Here is a 19,658-nt window from a genome sequence, read left to right as displayed (position 1 = left end):
TCGGCCCGGGCACGGTCTATGGTCTAGCGTGAGTCAACTTTAATATCGGAGTTACCGAAAAAAAAACAAGGGGTTTGTGGATATTATTTTATTTATGTTTTCACTCTATATCTGCTAATTTTACTCCAATATCTTATCCATATAATAATAATATTAATAATCTAGCCTAAATATTACTTGGAAACTTATAAAGTACCTAACTATAACGTAGGTTTTTACAAAAGTCAGCAGCTTGCTAATGCAACTAGTTTAGGAAGTTTTTATTTTGTTGGTGCCGTTTTTAATTTGGCTTCCAGTATTAGTTAATTCCATTTTATCTTTTCTAGTTTCATTTAATTCTAATTGGCGGCTTGGAAATCTTAGTAATGATATCAAAGCATGAGTTTGCGTTCTTCGACCCCATACTAGATCGAGTATCGGCCACTGTATTGTGAAGTAGAAAAAGTGTTCTACACTCACAAATATTACCAACGGGATGAAATTGTATCCACTGAACAGCCTCAGCAGTGGGTAAATGTGCTCGTTGTTTACTATACTGCGGCCGCATCTGGAAAATATATTATTCATATGTCAAATTAATTAGTTTGTTCAGCGGTGCATTAATCATTGTTTTATATATAGGTATATATAGTATGTACGAACATAGATATATATCTACGAACAGTCGAACAATAATTTACACATCATCATATTCATAACAAATTGAATATCAATTTAGATTAGGGTAAAATGCTTTAGGTTTCAATTACATATATTATACCCAAATGCTTTCACGTAGGATAGGGAATACGTAGGGAATACACGCGATACTCATACTCATACTCATTTATTTATACCTTTTTGGTAATATACGTGTATATGTAGGTACTTGGGTAATTTTTGGTAGCCCAAATACCTATTATTATAGCCTGGCCAACCATTTCCGTCCCTAAGGAAAGGTGTGACTTTAGAAGTGACTGCAATGGTTTGCCAAACTATAAATTACAAAATATGTTGGTTATAGCCAGTGTATATAAAGCCTTATTTATGCCTATTTTAGTTTTGAGAATTAATTGAGTTCTAAAAATGTCAAGGATAACACATTCGTGCGTCAGGTTCGCGTATTTTCTATGATCATTGCCAAGGGATATTAAACCTTATTTTTGGTTGGCCTCATAATCTATACACTCGGATTCTCCTTTTATTTAATATATGCATGCGACAAAATCTACCTAAACTCAAAGTTTTCAACGTAACTAAGTTCCTTCAAGCTCCTTCCGAGCGCCCTATAATAGCCAACTTCACTTACGTGACAGCGTAGGCACCTAGGAACGTTGTCAGCACGAAGACTCCAAATGTTAAGTTTTTAGGTCTTCTTTTCGGCACCAGCAGGAGGTCTAACAGGATGACGACGAGCGTGATGGTGTGGAGACAGTGCTGCAGCCACAGAGGCACCAGGACGTCCACTGCAGGTGGCGCCACCAACTCGCGGTTCTTCGTCCACAGCCTCCAGAACAGGATATCTGAGAACTGGGAAACAGTTAATCATTAGAAAAACTTCTTGCTTGTTGCTTTAAGAGCGAGCGATGGCAATAGGCCGTTTTATAAATACCTGGGGCCCGTTTCTCAAAAGCTTGTAACTTGTAATACAAGTGGAAGTCCCTAACAAAGGCTGTCAAAAAGTGACATCCGCTTGTATTACAAGTTAGGTACAAGCTTTTGAGAAACGGGCCCGGAAGTCTCCTTTAACTCTATTTATTAACAACTGAATTAAACTTTATTGCACAAAATATATACAACAAAGTGCAAATGGCGGACTTAATGCCAAATGGCATTCTCTACCAGTCAACCATAGGGCCATAAACAGAGATATCTTCAATTGGTGCAGAGAGAGAAAATATATTGAGTGACTTAAAAAAAAGCAAACTATACTTATAAATTACATAAATAAACAAGATAAATATGTGGTAGTTTATATATAACTACCACATATTTATAAAATACATATTATAAATATAATAATGATCTTGCTTTAGCAAATGCTTACGTAACATCCGCTTGAAAGAAAACTTACTAGTAGCTTGTCTAATATTTATAGAGGGAGTGAATATTATGCTCCATATTATGTTGCACTGCTCTGATTTAATGATATCTGTACTGAAACGTCCACTCAACTTATTTGATGGTGGCTTAAAACTAAGTATTTACTTAACATATTAGAACACATAAAGTCTCATAGATAAAGAACATAATCAAATATTCGAAATGTTCAACTGCAATATTCAATCTGATCAAGCATTACGTAATCCCTCGTGCGCCAAAAACGGAAAAACATTATAAATTATTTCTGTGTAATATCCAATGCATTTATACTTTTCCATTATTTAACAAAATTCTCGCTAAAGCTTTTATTTTTGTTACAAGCTTTTATCATGATTGTTCTATTTTCTACTCGTCGACTGTAATACTTGAATTAAGACTTCGTATACCAAACTGAAATCGCATAGTTTTTTCACTTTGGGATCCCAACTATAATATTATTTTTCTACTCGTCGACTGCAATGCTTGAATTAAGACTTCTTATACCAAAGTGAAATCGCATACTTTTTTCACTATGGAACCCCCAACTCAACTATAATATTCATTTCGATACAGTTTAGTCAACTATAATATTCATTTGGAAACGGTTTAATCAACTATAATGAAATTGACCAATCACAGCTCGCCGCGCTCAAAAGGAAGAAACAAAACGATAGCTCAAATTAATTAATTAATTTACGATAAAAAAAATATTTACGACCTTGTTTTTAGACATTCAGCCATTTATAAACAACACCTATATTTTATTCGAACTGTGTCGATTTCGCACCATCAAAAATATGTAGTGTAGTAACTACCGATTCGTTCAAAATATGCTCAATAATCAATCTTTATTAAACCATTTATTAGCGTATTCTTAAATAAACTTTAAAACCGCAGTGAAACTTACGCAAGTAGCTGGGAACAGGATGCTGGAGAAACACACGAATCTGAAATTGTTAAGAATGCCGACGTGCTTCACTCTGCTGGTGCCGCGGAGCTCGCGCCAGTCACAGTAGATGCAGATTGGCGTGTATACTAACGATATTAACTGTAATCATATAAACATTATGCAAAACTTAATATAGGTAGTTACTTAGAGAGTCAGCAAAGGTAGTACCAAATGTAGGTACTTTTACCAATAAAGATCTGTACCTATATCTGTATATCTTATACTGCATACATTTTTGTATGCTTGTCTGCTGTCGGTACCTACATTAGATACAATAATATTTGTAATATGAAATCACAATATTTCAATAAGGAAATTAAGTAAGTTCGCCAAGTACCAAAAGTTAGTGTCGTTATAACTATTGAATGAAAACATTACAAAACTGTTTTTTTTATTTATAATTTTACATTTTTGATGATTAAACGTGATTGTATTTATGTTAAATATAAATAAAATGATTTAATGAAAACATTACTGCCTTCATAACTACATATATTTAAAATAATAAAATGTTAGAAAAAAGTTAGACAATAAAATAAATAATCCTCCAGTTGATATTATTAGATACATGTTATGATCAAAATCCATCCAATCACAAACGAGCACACCAGATACACATCAGCGAGCTCAGCACGGTTCCATTTTTATCGACTATCACTATGCCCGTCACTTTCACATGGCTAATGGCTAGCTCCAATTAAAAAAGACAGAAAAGTTAGATTATCTCGAAAACCACGAAACTTTTACTAGACCTATAAGTGCATTTTCTGGACCAGCCTAAGGTGCTCTGTCGGTGGTTAGACGGTTATCCACTAATTACCGGGCACCCTGTATACATACTTGTTAGAACGTGACAGGCATGGTGACAAACGATAAAAATGCGACCGTGCTACTAGGGCAGGACATAAAAGGCAGAAAAAAGAATACTTTTGTAAGAACTTGAAGTTAACTAGTATACCTTTATCACCTATACAATATGATTTTTTTATCATGCGTCTTACCAAATTATTAAAGGCATGTATGAATTTTTGAATTTAATTTAATTAATTACTATTAATATTTATTTGCTTGATTGACATCATTTAATCTGTTCCTGTTTTTGTAACGTTGACATGTGATCTTTATAGTTTAAGTGTAACATATCATACATAATAACATTACTTATAAGCGCCTTGGTTTATAAGACTGTAAGCTTATTTGTGAATAAACTTGAATAAACTTAAAAATATCCTTAACGTTCGTTCGGGAACTAATGAAAATACTAAAATGTATGCTTGATCCATAGACACGTATATGTCTTAGAAATACAAATATGCCACGGTGACTTACATAGTTAGTTTATTTGTATACATAACTCATATATATTGTTTATTTTTTAGTCAAAATATAAATAAACTCACATTAAACCATGAAGTAATAAGCAGCCAGCGGTTGTGATGATACAGTCTTACTAAAGGATCCTCGGCAACAGTAAAGTCTATTCGTAGTAGTATTAACCCAATGATGACCATGAGACAAAACGATAAACTGTAAAACCATAATCTTATTTTCAATAAATATTTTTCACCCGTCCGAATATTGTTATTTAAATATTCATTTAGTATTTTTGACATTGTAAACACTGCAATTTTATCGATATCAAAACTTGTTCGCCATCCAAATCAGCCGCAACGACTGCGAAAAGTATGCCATATAGCACAGTATATATGGAGAAACGATAAACTCGTTTGACGTTTTTTCCTGGTAGATAACAATTTACAAAACCTGTGGTCCTCCACACTATGTGGTATCTAATTGTAAGTGTATAAAAAAAAAGTTTGTGTTGTTTTCTAGATTGCTGAAATCTGAAATGGTTGCCACGTCTGTCATTTTCATATATGAATTTAATAAAAAGAAAACTAGTAAATGGTAAGGCGTCCGGCTTCCAAGCCCAAAGCTGTAGTTTAAACCACAGCTAGTACCAATAAATAATATATTAATTCAGCCTATATACGTCCCACTGCTGGGCACAGGCCTCCTCTCATGCGTGGGAGGGTTTGGGCTATAGTCCCCACGCTAGCCCAATGCGGATTGGGGACTTCACATACACCTTTGAATTTCTTCGTAGATGTATGCACGATGTTTTCCTTCGCCGAAAAGCAAGGGGTAAATATCAAATGATATTCCGTACATACGAGGGGCGTTCAAAATATTCTCGGTATTGATATCTTACGACCTCTTCTAGAATTTCTTTCGTTACTGGCCGCTAAGGTTTATTCATTGACATTAAAAAAAAGTATAATTCGAACCGAGATAGTCTTTTGTTTTTCTGCAATTGCTGAACAAACATGAACATCCTGTGCGAATTGACAATGTTAACTAAATTAGAACATCGATGCGTGATAAAATTCTTGACAAAACAGGGTAAAAATCAAAAAACCATAAAAGAGGAAATGGATTGTGTTTACCGTGAGTCTGCTCCTTCTTTATCTACCATTCAAAAGTGGTCAAGCGAGTTTAAACGCGGAAGGGAGAGTATTGAAGATGACCCTAGACCTGGCCGGCCTGTAGTAGCTACTTCACAAGAAAATATTGATAAAGTGGAAAAACTTATATTGGAAGATGGTCGAGTGAAGGTAAAATCTATAGCACAAGTAACCAATCTCTCTATTGGTACCGTACATGATATTATACATGACCATCTTAATATGTCAAAAGTAAGTGCAAGATGGGTTCCGCGAATGCTGACTCGGCTTCAAAAAGACATGCGTGTAGCTTGTTGTTCCGATTTTATTGACCTGTGCGGTGAAAATCCTGATGAGGTGCTGCAAAGAATAGTTACTGGAGATGAAACCTGGGTTCATCATTATGACCCAGAGAGTAAACAAGAGTCCATGCAGTGGCACATTAAGGGTTCAGCTCATCCCAAGAAGTTGAAGGTCATCCCTTCAGCTGGCAAGGTCATGGCCACGATATTTTGGGATTGTGAAGGAGTATTACTAATCGATTATAAAGAAAAAGGTGTAAATATCACAGGACAGTACTACGCTAACATTCTACGTCAATTAAAGGATGTAATTAAAGAAAAGAGGCGAGGAAAGTTAACCAAAGGTATTCTGCTTCTGCATGACAACGCCCCCGTCCATACTGCTCATATTGCCAAGGCAGCTATTGTTGAACGTGGGTTTAAAACTGTTACTCACCCACCGTATAGTCCGGACTTAGCCCCCAGCGACTTCTTTTTGCTCCCCAATCTTAAAAAGGATCTGCGTGGAAATAAATTTTCTGACGATGAAGCATTGAAGGCGGCAGTGGAGGAGCATTTTTACACGAAAGATAAAAAATATTTTTACGAGGGATTAAAAAAAATAATTGATCGATCTTTTAAGTGTATGAACATAGGGGGGGAGTATATTGAAAAATAAAAATATCAAACTTTTCGTACTTGTTTGTTTTCATTCTCATACCGAGAATATTTTGAATACCCCTCGTAAGTTCCGAAAAACTCATTGGTACGAGCCAGGATTTGAAGAACCCGCGACCTCCGGATTGAATGTCGGACGTCATATCCACTCGGTCACCACCGCTTTAATGATAACAAATTAAAGTTATGATTAATGAGATAGGTAATTGTTTAGTAATAAAATAGGTAATAGTACAACAAGTTACCTATAATATAGAATATTATAGATGATCTCAAAAAAAATGTATATATGTATTCCGCGCCGTTTGTGTACGTGTATGTAGTGATCATAATGCCTTATTCCTTTCCACGGAACGTGATGCAAAATTATTCAATAAGGCCAATGACACGCGATCCAGCCCCTTTTACGGTTTGTATGTGTCCGATTTCGAGTTTAGTCCTTTCCTCACTGATTACTGTTTTTTTTTATGATATTATTGATATATTATAGGATGCAAACGAGCAGATGAATTGCCTGATGGTGAGCGACACCAGAGGAGTTAATGCTACTATATGCTAGAGATTTTACGTTGCATTTAACTACTCATTATTAGTATTATTACCCTTGTCCTTATAATATTATCCTATTTTTCCCAAAACGAAGCAAACTATTTCTCAACACGAACTCTAGGAAAAACTTATTCCGTGCACAATAAGGGGTCGGAGTACCTAACTTCAAATAACTTCTAAGGTGTTGACGTCAAAGTTCGTCGAACAAAAATCAGACTGATGTGATACCATAATATTTTTCCATTATTCTTCCACCGTACCTACTTTTAAATATTCTTACTTGTATTAATCTTTTTTTGTTTTCTATTTACTAAGAATACTGTGAGTAAGTCCTTAAGATGATTATTGTAGCTACCTAATTAGCTACGTCTAGAAAGTCTAGATGACTGTTACTCAAAATGTATTGTTTTCGTGCTAGTGTTTGCATTGGCATTCAAAATAAAATACTGTAAGCTTGCACTCCGTGCTTGTTATGGCTCCTCTACACGATGGGCCAACGCCGGCCACTCCAAGGGACGCAGCCATGCGGTAGAATGAGATAGCAATATCACTTGCTCCCTCTAACGCATAAATGCGTCCCTTGGAGTGGCCGGCGTTGGCCCATCGTGTAGAGGAGCCATTAAAGAGTTGTTGCATTCATGAAAAAAAAAACTGCTTTTTAAAGTAAATATGACGAAGTCAAAAGTAGGTACTTAAGTCAATTGTGAATCCACTGTCTAGTAATTCATCCGTTTTCGAGTTTGGTGATACCAACCCTCTGAAGCTAGTAGGTAGCTGTTAGTACCATCCTACATGACCTAACACTGCGTGTGCCCTACGTCTCCGTCTGCAGTTCCTACAAAATAGAGACAATAGGTAGGTTTAACACTTTAAACTCTCGCGTTTTGTACACATATTTAATTACACAAACGGGTCTACCGCCATATAATTTCATTGTTTTTACCTTTAATTCCGACGTTTCAGCTGAGTTGCACCAGCTGTGACGGAAAGACGGAGTCGGACGGAAGAACAATGAAATTATATCGCGGTAGACCCGTTTGTGTAATTAAATATAGGTAGGTTTAAGTAGGTAAGATTGCCTACTTACTTTTATTTTTATAGTAATACTTCTTGTATTACGAAAAAAATAAAAGTAAGTATGCAAGTGTTGACTGTCATATTTAAGACGTTTAATTAGATAATTAATTAGGTACGTAGGTACCTTATTGTTATATAACAGATTTGATTATTTGTGAAATCACTCTGTTTTCTATTTGCTGGTAGGTTAGTTACTATAATATTATGTTAGGGTGCAAACGTGAGATTAGGAAATTAAAAATCACTGAAGAATTCGTGCGGGCAATTTTTTTTTACCCCAGAGGAGAAACTAAGGCCTTGGAATTTGTCCTATTTCTTCGTTAAATATAAATATCTAAGGTTGTTTCGTACATTTCCGACATTCTTATATTCGTATATTTTATGTTTTTGTTATGTTTTGATTATGTTATGTAGTTTATTTTTTTAATAATGCATGTAGTTTAAGAATATTGTACGCCTTAAAGGCATGTTATAATGGACACATGTATTTTAGAACATATGTATTACCTACATATAGAGTCTGTGCGGAAAGAGAAGACTCGTAGAATGTATTGGATCCCATACATTTCACGACTCTTCTCTTTCCGCACATACTCTAACTCACAATAAAGAAATTGAAATTGATATATATACATATTTAATTTATTCTGAATATTTTATCAGACGCGATAGATACGTCTTATTACCTATTCATATTCAAAATTGCCTGCAGAGAAGTTTGGTTCCGGACAGCAAATCAAAATTATAAAGCCAAGTCTCGGCCTGGTATCTCGGGTTGACATTAATCTTGCCGGTATCCCAACTAAGTACTAGAATTTATTTGGGCGTTACGATAAGAATGTCAAGTTAATTAAACTTCACGCAATAATTTTATCCCTTAGTTAATTAACTACTGTTTAAAGTGAAGTGGAGAAGACTCGATACATAGTTTCGATGTGGCTTCGACGGATGTCTTAATTCACACTAGAGAACATTACTCTTGTAGGTATCTAATCATTCGTCTTGTTATATTATTATATATAAAAACCTAGAAAATTAAAATGTTTATTAAACTATTGCACCGCCATCTGCGTTAAGCTTTGCGCGTTAGTCGACATTCTCGCTTAAGTAGTTTTAGCCTTCTGAGACCCAGAAACATTGGTTTTGTTTTTGAATTTGGAACCCTTAGTTACTCTATAAAATTTCAAAATAGATTGGGGAAAATGTACAAAAATTTGTACGCAGGATCTTAGGAGGTTAGGTATTTAGTAAAACCTGGACCATGCACGCCGTTACTGGGCTGTATTCTGTAGCCTGTAGTACTCGTATATTATACCCCTATTAAATGAGAAATGAATAAATCATACCGAGTATTTAATTAGTTCTGCTCTATGCTATTCAAGGCTTATGCCATTTTCCACTTTTATTAACACGTATGAAAAGTTTTCAGTACAATATTGAAATCTACATCTCAGTACAGTATTAAAATCAGTAATAAATGATTAAATCATATTAAGATGTTTTAATAACGAAATAATTTGGTGGGGATTCTGTAAAGTAAGACTAAGCATGGTTTGAACTGGGGTGCGTTTTTGTAGCCAAGTAGGTAATAATATGTATTATTTTAAAACATTTTGAATTATAATTTGTATATACTTAGTCGTAACTAGTTCATAAACCCCGAGAAAAGCCATTCTCAACTACCAACTTACTTATATTGTGTATGATATATTATATGCTATTTTTTTCATCCGAATACATAGCACACAAAAATGTTTCAATAATCCGATCTTACAATCAAAAGAGCTTGTGATTGTACATTAGGTATATCCTAAATAAAAACTTTCTTACGATTACGACTAACGTAGGTAACGTAGGTTAGAATTCCAACTTTAATCTCAATTTTAAGCAATATAGTTAAAAAACGGTCTGCCCGGAATTAGAAAAATGGAAATTTTAACTACTTGTATTGGCTGTTTAACACTAGGACGTTTATCTTAACAGAACTTATGTTATACTATTAGTCCTACTTATCTTGAAAACAAATCTGCAATCTCATGCATCACCATATTCTAGTAAAAGTGTAAAACTATACCTACATAATTTACCTTGTTTTATCCGTTTACAAGTCAAAGTAACCAACACGAACCAGTTTCTTGAATGATACTTCAAAACAGGTTTGAAACTATAATTTTCCTCGTCTTACTCGTAAGAGTTGTACTAACTTTCTGCAAGTCGAAGGGGGAGTCCGGAATACTTACACAGATAGGAGTCTACATATAACCTTTGTTTAATACCAAAAAGTATAATTAGGTATTTATTACTTATTTATTTATTATTTGGCATGCTAATAAAATAAATACCTATTTTTGTTTTTACACTTTCTTTAATAATGGTTCAAGTCTACCTGGGCAAGTCTCCCGGACTCACCCTAAGTAGTTAGGTATTTTGGCTAAGTTTCTCGCAAGAACCGTATACCTATACGATAAATATTGCGTCTTCGTTTATGGCATATACCTACCTACGGTACGAATTATCGACATCTCTTTCATGAGTATGGAAAATGTGTTTTCCGCCGTCGGTAAGTAAGTAATCATTTATTGTCAGATTGTGCATGTAAGGCGGTTATTACACTGGCGCTGAATGCGAATTGCGATCGAGACAACGCTCAGCAGCCCTACTTATCTATCTGTTTGGTAGCCCTTCAAGCCCAAACGGAAATAATGGATAATAATATAAATAATGGAAATACAGAATACTAGTAAAATAATTATATTATATCGCGTTGCGCTACTACCGTTAGGTTACGTAATTTTCTTTGCAATTTGGATATTCCCGAGAGGAAATTCTTGACTTAATTTTATTTGTTTACGTAAAAATATCCACAGAATCACATTAAGACTGAGTCGACCGTCCAGTGGCAGTGGGGAGGGGGGGGGGGGTTTGGATTTTAATACACCAATCCATTTGTGTATAAGTAATCCAGTGTAATAATGTTGTAGTCCTACTGATTCCCCAATACTATGTGACAAAGACAAAAGGGTAGTAACTACTGGGATTTTTTTTCTCACTGGTAACAACTTGGTGGTAACTAGTGGGCATAACCCGGAATAATTATGACTTATAATAATTTTCATGAAAATTTTGTTTATTAAACCTGGTAAATAAAAATATTTTTCTTACCTATTGAGTCTAGTCGCTTCTTAAATTCTAGTCGCTTGTCGAATACCTACTCAATACATATTTTAAAAAGTCATGACCAGTCGCTTAAAATAATAATAGTTATCTCTTCAATTTGTATTGTTACAAAATCGTGTTATCCAGGGATTGCTAACAATAAGAACGGAAGGCCGGATCTGATGCAACAATTTGTAAAGGTTTTAACTTGTTTTGACAAGATCTGAAAATCACTCATGCTGATTGGTTCCCGCGCGCGCGTGTCATAGAGTCGTGTCATAACTGTACCACGAGTCACTCAACTGACAGTGTCAAAACGGACATATACTTTAATAATTACTTTCTATACATCTCACTCGCACTAATATCAGTACGAGTGAAATGCATAGAAAGTAAGTTACGTTCATGCTAGCGTTTATGTCAGTGCCAAACGGACGGTAGCCACAAGTCACAACGGCCTGGCCACGACATTGCTCGACTGGCTTGGGCTAAGGCGAAAACCATAGGTGGGAACGAAAGGTCCGATCGCTGTGTCTCGCTTCAACCTATGGTTGTCGCCTTAGCCGAAGCCAGTCGCGCAATGTCGTGGCCAGACCGTAAATGCATTTTGCTCGTTATTGATGCGCGTGAGATGAACTGCCAGCCGTGTCAAGGTCGTGTCTTAGCAAAATCAAAACTATAACAGATTGTTAAATTAGAATCGGCATCCAAGCAATATGAATAATGTAACAAAGTGATTTATCTGGACTGGACCACTAGCCCCCGTGCAGTTAACGGCGTTTATAAAACCGTTTAACTGCGCTGTAAATTAAAATCCGCTCTTTTATCCGCTTGATAAATAATGAAAATGCGTTTTACTTGCTGCACTGGTAAATAAACTATAACTTTGAAGGTTAGAACCTGAAACTATTATAAACTATACTTGTCGGACATTATATTCCTGGGTATTAAATAATTATTCTAGTTTTCTTTTTTTAGTAGACACGAGTGTTTAGATTTTATTCTACTGTAACTATGATGAACAAATAATATTATTTATGAATTTCATTTCATGAAGGATCATTCAATTGATTCAATTGAGAATTACATAGATTAACGTTAATATTATTAGCTCCACTAGCAAGCATATAGGGTGCATGAAAATTACAGTTTTATGTTATTTTTACGGTCCTGACCCTAAACTTGTTGGTATCCATCAGCAAGGCGTCGTAACGGCTCTTCGGAATAGTAGTTTAGAACTATTCCAATCAGGAACACATCGGTTTGCCGCGACACAAGATTCTTTAGTCGCGATCAAATTCACAAGTCTTCAAGATACTCAAACGAATTCGCTGGAGAGCGAAATTTACTCCTACAACCAGCAGCAGACGTTGTTAAGCGGGCGAGGTGTTAAAAATTACCATGACACGCTCTTATTCTCTTAACAATAAAGTCGCGTCAATATCATTTTGAAGACCTGGCCCGCTTAGCAAACTTCTGCTGCTGACTGTACTGGGACGGGAAGACGAATAAGCTTACAAAGTCCATGGCTGTGAAATACATTTGCAGTCTATTGATACCTACATAATAATATGCGGTAAACATTGACTTTAGCTAATATGATCATTGATCTATTATTAATATAGGTCAGGTGATATAATATATCTAATAATTATTAGATACTATTTAAATTATAAGTAAATGTACCTAATAATGTAAGAGGCATCAGTTTTTATGAAAGGCGAAGCGCGTAAACCAATGCATATCCTGAAATTGCCACTTAACTGATTGATTACAATGGCTGTCTATGGAATATATCTATCCAAATGTTTCTTTATAGGTATTTCAGGTAGACGGTCGAAGATTTTAATTTATGACTATATAATTCGCTAGAGACCTCATACTATTGTCAATGTGACAAGGTACAAAATGGTTTGAAATTAAAATCTTGGACTGTACAATTATTATTAGAGATGCACCGGATATCCGGTTACTATCCGGTATCCGGCCTATCCGGCCGTTATTTTAGTATCCGGCCGGATACCGGATAGTAACTTACTATCCGGCCGGATACCGGATAGTAAAATTAACACATATTGGGGTAAAAAATGGAATCTAAAAAACAGTCACGGTCATAATGCTAACGACACAGTAGATAGAAATGAATACGTAACCAATGTCACACAATACGCTTATTTGTTTACACAAAAATACCCGCGCGCACTTGTAACTATAAACGAACGTTCACTACCTGCAAAACCCAAAATATAGGTATCCGGCGGCCGGATACCGGATATTCGGCCAGTGTCCAGGCCGGATATCCGGTATCCGGTATCCGGTCAGACAACTATCCGTTGCATCTCTAATTATTATGTTATTCATGAACTCGTAATAATTATGTATTGACATAAAACACTATAGTTGCAATAAGTGCAATATCACGATGACGGGCAACTTTACTAATGCGTTGCACTTACATTTACGCCCCCCTACTTATGGTTCGGCGACCAGCTAAAAGGCTTTAAGTGAGATAAGAAGCCTCTTTAAGTGAGTAAACTTATCCGGAAGGATTAGCCTCGCGGTGTTAGGTTGAGTTGCAATAACACAGCGCGGGGCAATGACATACAAGGAAAAACAATTCGGTTAAGTACGAGTCGGATTTATGGTTCAGCGCCAACGTTTTTTGATACAGCTTGTAACTATGTGCCTATGTAAGGTAATTATATCAATCCGAGAAATTCGTACGTTAGCAACACTTTATAAGGATCCTTAAGCGTGAGTAACACATGTAGTGACTTGCCTTATGTAAGTAGATAAAATATTTTATGATTACAAGACGGTATCTATTACTTATGTCTTGTAAATTTAACCTGTCGAATCCCACGATATGACGTCACCATAAGCGTTCTGGCTCATATATTAGCCGTGGGAGCTGACAGATTCATGTTGTCCTGTAAAAATAGTAACTTTCATCAGTTTCTTAAATGTTGCCCTTAACATTTATGTCACGTCACGGCCCCCTGAGCAACACTTTCCTGTGTGTGGCAATTTCCTAAGGCAAAACAAACGCTTACGAAATGTTTACTCATTTCTTTATAAAATACACCTTCAGGGATGTTTTATGTTATAAAAACAAATACAGAGTAAAATAACAAGCCCGATACGTGCTGATATCTATGGCCACTTTTATTTGTAAATACAAATAAGCACTTCTAGGGGAATCGGTTATCGTACCTGTTTGTTTTCCTTTTCTCGGGTAAAAGCCTTAGATACCCGGACTTATTTTGTATATAAAAATACCTACCTACCAATGCACTGTTCATTGCAAATTCAACACACTTTTCTCTGAGATCAGGATATGACTCTTTCGCATAGCTAATAGTCAACACTTTTGAATAAACTTTGTACGTGCCTAAACTCTCTTGGTCATTCTGACTTCATGAGAATCTTTGCGAATCATGTCGCGTGTCGCTTCAGTGAAGATTCAATGTACGGTAGTTTAATTTAAAAATGCCACTTTAGTGAAACTGATGTCTATATAGAGTCCACTAATTCCCTTGCCAGGATTAAATACACGTACTCGTGTAAACACCATTTATGAAATTCGTCATTCAGACGCGAAATAGTTATTTACAGTACATATGGGGCTACTTTTCCGCACTAGTGCGTAAAATAGCACTTTTCGTGCGTATGTCGAGACTTTAAAGTGCCATATGTACTGTAAAACGTTGTTCGATACACGTGCGAATAGGTAATTCGCGACTCGTGTCGATTTAAAACACTCCCTTCGGTCGTGTTTTAATTTATCGCCACTCGTTTCGAATTTCCTCTTTTTCGCACTTGTATCGAAAATAACTATTACAGTACATATGGGGCTACTTTTCCGCACTAGTGCGTAAAATAGCACTTTTCGTGCGTATGTCGAGACTTTAAAGTGCCATATGTACTGTAAAACGTTGTTCGATACACGTGCGAATAGGTAATTCGCGACTCGTGTCGATTTAAAACACTCCCTTCGGTCGTGTTTTACAGTACATATGGCACTTTAAAGTTTCGACATACGCACGAAAATTTGTAGTAGAAAAAGTGCTCAACTAAATCAAGTACTATGGACATTGCTAACTAGCCAATGCCATTGAGTTTGCCAAAGAATGAACTTTCCGTTGGTAAGTTAACTTATAATACCTATGTATATCACTGCATTAATAAAGCAGGTTTTTAGGTGAAGACTGACGCATTCAACTTGGCAACACATTTCGTATAGCCAGGCCAAGTAGGATAGATTATGGTAGCTATACTTGTGACCCAAAAATATCTGGCAAAGGGTTGCGTAGTCTCGTTAATGGCTGCTTTGGTCAATAAACGGATCAAACTAGCGACAAACTTCAACATAGGTATTTGCCGAATTTGCTTCAAGTCGCAAGTTCAATATTTGAATATTCGTCATCAATAGTTTCGATACAAATATTTGGAGAACTTTGGTTGTATATCAGGGTGCGTAGTCAACATGTCAATCGTTTATGCTCCTTAGCGAACGAAATGGAACTGTCACTGTCGCTCTAATAATTATAATGGAAGAGTGATAGAGAGAGATGACTACGCTACGGAGCGTTAAAGATTGGCATGTTAGCTAAGCACCCAGATCGACTGTATTTGGTTATAAAGTTGGCATGGTGATGATATGGATTCCATGTCATATAGAGGCAACATAACCATTATTTAACTTACATTTTGATATAATTCTGAAGCAGATTGTGGGCAGGAGTCTCGTTTGACACGCCGTGGAAGACGGACGCATCTGTGCGGGTCCATTTATCCCTTAAAATTGTAAAACCCCGGGACGAAACAATAGATCCCCTGATCGCGCAGATGTGCAACTGACCGAGTTGACCGACTCACGCCGACGCGACGGTCTATGTTCCTTGACGCGACCTAGCCGCTTTATAACTACTCATTTTCGCGATTTTTATCAATCTTGACGAGTGTGTACTTGTGCAGTGTGTTTAAATATATATAGGTATTTTTCCACGTGTGTGTGCAGTGTGTATCTATCATCAGTGCGTGCGACACAGGCTGACATTTGCCGTAACTTGTGCCGCCATTGTGCCGTAACTTGGCGGGTGGCCCCGGTGAGATTGTTCCAATTTGCATATACCTACTATAATTATGCATGAATATTGCTTAAGGGTTAAGGCAGCAGTGCCCTTTACTTGAGTTTTACAGTAAAGATCGCCGCACTCGCGTTCTACATACTTCCCCACCGAATCACCCTTGGAGTCTGATGCGAGATGATTTGCGCATACGCACCGTGTTCCGTAAGGATTGCCTAATTGCGTCATTTGCGCCTAGTCACACATACATACTAGGTACATATTTAAGGGCCAATAACTTGGAATTTGTGACGATGCTGGCAGCAAATAACAGGGATCATTAGATTAGACAAATGTTTCAAACTGGCACCTATAATGTGAATATATGTGTGAATATATGTATCGGCATTACCCGGGCAGCACCAAAAGTGGTCACGGGTGAACCCAAGTTTCTCCAGCGATGTATCAAATAGGCATCTCTGGTACGCACCGTACTAAGGTAAACGTACTTAATAGTTAATTTACTAAACATTATGAGTGTTCAGAGTGTTATTTTCGTAAGTTTCTTTTTATCTACGATCCTGGGAATATCAAGTCAATAAAACCAGGAAAAAGCAGCCTATAGCTTTGGCCATCTGGTGCTCAGACATCGCTCGGGGGCTTTGAATTACGGGAAACAATTTAAAACTATGGTGCAATAGGTACACAGTTTTAAAATAAAGGCAGAGTTTAGAAAAAAACAACTACGCTTCCCTTAAACGCATCTGCTGACCATATAACCATAAAAAGTAGGTACAGGCCGCTAAATTGCACAGATGAGATGAGCCAAAAGATTTTTTTGTTAGCATTCCCGGACAAAAGTAACCAAGCCTAATGTTTGTTTAAATCTGTACAATCTTTGAACCCATAATATCTCTTACACTTTTAAATTAGTGATTTGTTTATTAAAGTGACAGTGTCTTTGTGTTTTTATTTGTGCCAAAAGTGTCTGTGCCTAGTGTGGTCAAACATAAATAATCATCGAAGTGTTATTTCGGAATTGCTCAAATTATTTCTACTGCTACATGAAAAACTGGATTAGCACAAGAACAGAAATAAATGATCACTTTTCTAAGCGGGACCTGAGCCTGATGACACCTTACAAATCCCAGTCGTATCTAAGTACTAAGTTTTGGCGCACCCATAAGTCGGCTATTTATGAACAATACGGATATTTATGAACATGAACGGAACAAAAGAGGACATACCTACCATTGACAGTGTTTAGTGCATAATAAGTATGAATAATATTTGGTGGTGATTCCATTGTGTGTTTAACCTAGAGTCAAGTGTTCGAGTGTTGCCTATTGTTTTGTCACTTTCTTGCAGTGTTGATTGATAGGCGTGATTATTTCTTAGTGTTGCAGTATGTAGTTGTAGACACTATAGGTACATCGGCATTGCGCCACTTCAAAAAATCTTAGCAACCCCTAGACGGCAACGGCAAGACACGGGTATCTGAAGAAAAGAACCTTGAGACAATTATTTCAGGACAAGCGAGCCAACTGAACGTCGTCCGTTAGGAACAACCCATAATACATGAAAGCGGAATTAAACACAACGATCGCGCCTGAAATGGCAAAAATGGGTGGGTATAGTTAAAATTTCGTAATTTCGCCATTTACAGCGCGCTATTACGGCGTATATCCAGTATATTAAGGAACAAGCATCGACACACTGAGATAAATGTTACTGATTGAAACCAAACCGGATGATCACGAGCTCACGAAACGCTAAGGACAATCTCCGTGCAAACTCGAATATTTACATAGCGCGGCGTCGCCTTTGCTGCCATCATCCCGCTGTCATACAAAACCCCTACTTTACAGAAGAAACATACTGTATGGAGACTACCAAGGCCACGGTAGATAATACCTTCTGCATCCTCAAAGTTTTGGTTCTCGCAAGTGGCAACGGACAGTGGCGGGTAAAAAAAAAAAAAAAAACTACGAAAATACGAATGCCGTATATGAGAAAAAGTCCTTGAAGAAAATCAATCACGAACTCACGAAAACTGTTAATACCGAAGTCCCAGCCTGACGAGAACGACGGACCAGTGATTGAACAACCCACGTGAAAATTACAATCGGCTTCACAAAAAACCTAAGAGCAATGAACGCAAATTAATCGCAGTCACCATCCCTTCTTACCTATATATTTACACTAGTATTTATCTATATCCCTTACACTGGGCACGATGCTGGTATTCGGTCTGGTTCTTCTACTCCCGTCAACTCCTATCCTCGACTGCACCAGCCCCACACTCCCCACCTGTATTATTGGCTCGCGGGTGTCTCGGGCAGGAAGGTCAGTTGAGCATGCCGGGGCGGCAGATGATGGGAGGAATACACGAGTAGGCCCGAATACACGCCCTAGCTCGGAACAGGTTTGTCTGGACGGTGGTTGTTAGCATACCGTAGCATACGCCTCTGACCGACGGTCTGGATCGTGCCAGCGCGTGCATTTGAGCAAGCTCGATGAGCCTCTCCGTCCCTCCCTCTCTTGTGTGACCAACGCTTCTGCGTCCTTGCAGCAGAACTGCTGGCTGGCGCAGTCACTTAACGGTAACGGTAACGGTAATTCTGAAGCAGATTGTGGGCAAAAAATATTAAATGAGGTATATTTAGTTAAAAAACTTGCCCTCTAATATAAACTGGAAGGTATATTAATTTTAAATTTACCTACTTAGTTTGACAGTGAAATCCGATGTGAAAACTAAAATGAGCTATGGGGGTTTCGGATTCGACCCCCATTACAAAGTAGTTAAACTTTCCCATGTCTGTTTGTATGTTTAAATCTGCACAGTGCGCAACGAAAAAATTACCTACACGAAAACCGGTCAAATGTGAATGGGTTTTATAAAAAAAACATAAATATTTTAGCACGCAACCCTCGAAGCGCGACTTGCACTTGGATTAGGCCAGTGTTAGTTACCACACTTTTAAACTATATTAACGTTAGAAAAAATGGATATTAAGTAAATAATAAAAAAAATGTATTTATTTTAAATAGAACGCACCAATAATGTAGGTAATTAGCGCATGCGCGATAAAGAGTCTCGACTTGTGTGACGCTCGCTCCAGTAGTAGGCCTGCAGAACCCGCCGGCACCGGCGCTTTAGCCACCACGGCTCCAGTTACGAGAAACTTTTTTCAGAATTAAAAAGATAATTATTAAAGGGTAGTTTTCATTAGTGTAACGTGGAGTGCCGTGATTCAAGCAACATGCGGTGGCTTCTGGTGGCGATTTGTTGCTACGTGGTCTGTTCAGGTAAGTTTGTTTACAAACTTTTTCGTATGCTCTCTAACGTCAGCTGAGTTTTGAGAGTTTTTGATAATAAAAACATAAAACAAAC

At 37.0% G+C, this 19,658-nt stretch overlaps 2 protein-coding genes across 3 annotated transcripts in view; one reads left to right on the top strand and one right to left on the bottom strand.

Annotated features, from left to right (window-relative positions):
- Positions 1 to 240: 240 nt before the first annotated feature.
- LOC134653680 (androgen-dependent TFPI-regulating protein-like) lies at positions 241 to 12,496 on the bottom strand. 2 transcript variants are annotated; one of them, XM_063509083.1, is made up of 4 exons: positions 12,371 to 12,496; positions 2,969 to 3,109; positions 1,289 to 1,509; positions 241 to 547 (listed from the first exon to the last, which is right to left on the bottom strand). In XM_063509083.1, exons 1-4 carry the CDS (start codon positions 12,389 to 12,391, stop codon positions 250 to 252), a joined length of 681 nt encoding a protein of 226 aa, XP_063365153.1. In that variant the 5' UTR covers positions 12,392 to 12,496; the 3' UTR covers positions 241 to 249. The 2 variants fall into 2 exon arrangements, with proteins under 2 accessions (XP_063365153.1, XP_063365146.1); XM_063509076.1 differs by lacking the exon at positions 12,371 to 12,496 and adding an exon at positions 4,411 to 4,655.
- Positions 12,497 to 19,342: 6,846 nt separating this feature from the next.
- Positions 19,343 to 19,658, top strand: part of LOC134649956 (neural cell adhesion molecule 2-like) — a 124,474-nt gene continuing 124,158 nt past the window's right edge. Inside the window, exon 1 of the mRNA XM_063504761.1 lies at positions 19,343 to 19,573. Coding sequence (XP_063360831.1) covers positions 19,528 to 19,573 — 46 coding nt within the window. The 5' untranslated portion in view covers positions 19,343 to 19,527. The remainder of the gene's footprint in view (positions 19,574 to 19,658) is intronic.

This window comes from Cydia amplana, chromosome 1, assembly GCF_948474715.1.
Source record: "Cydia amplana chromosome 1, ilCydAmpl1.1, whole genome shotgun sequence".
NCBI classification, from domain to species: Eukaryota; Metazoa; Arthropoda; class Insecta; order Lepidoptera; family Tortricidae; genus Cydia; species Cydia amplana.
This window is presented reverse-complemented; position numbering and strand designations above follow the sequence as displayed.

Excerpts from the sequence above, each read along its gene's own strand:
- LOC134653680 (XM_063509076.1), bottom strand. The coding sequence starts at position 4,623 with ATGTCAAAAATACTAAATGAATATTTAAATAACAATATTCGGACGGGT. Across the intron at positions 3,110-4,410 it reads TTATTACTTCATGGTTTAAT|TTAATATCGTTAGTATACAC; the intron begins GTGAGTTTATTT and ends ATATGATTACAG. Across the intron at positions 548-1,288 it reads CTAGGTGCCTACGCTGTCAC|ATGCGGCCGCAGTATAGTAA; the intron begins GTAAGTGAAGTT and ends TATATTTTCCAG.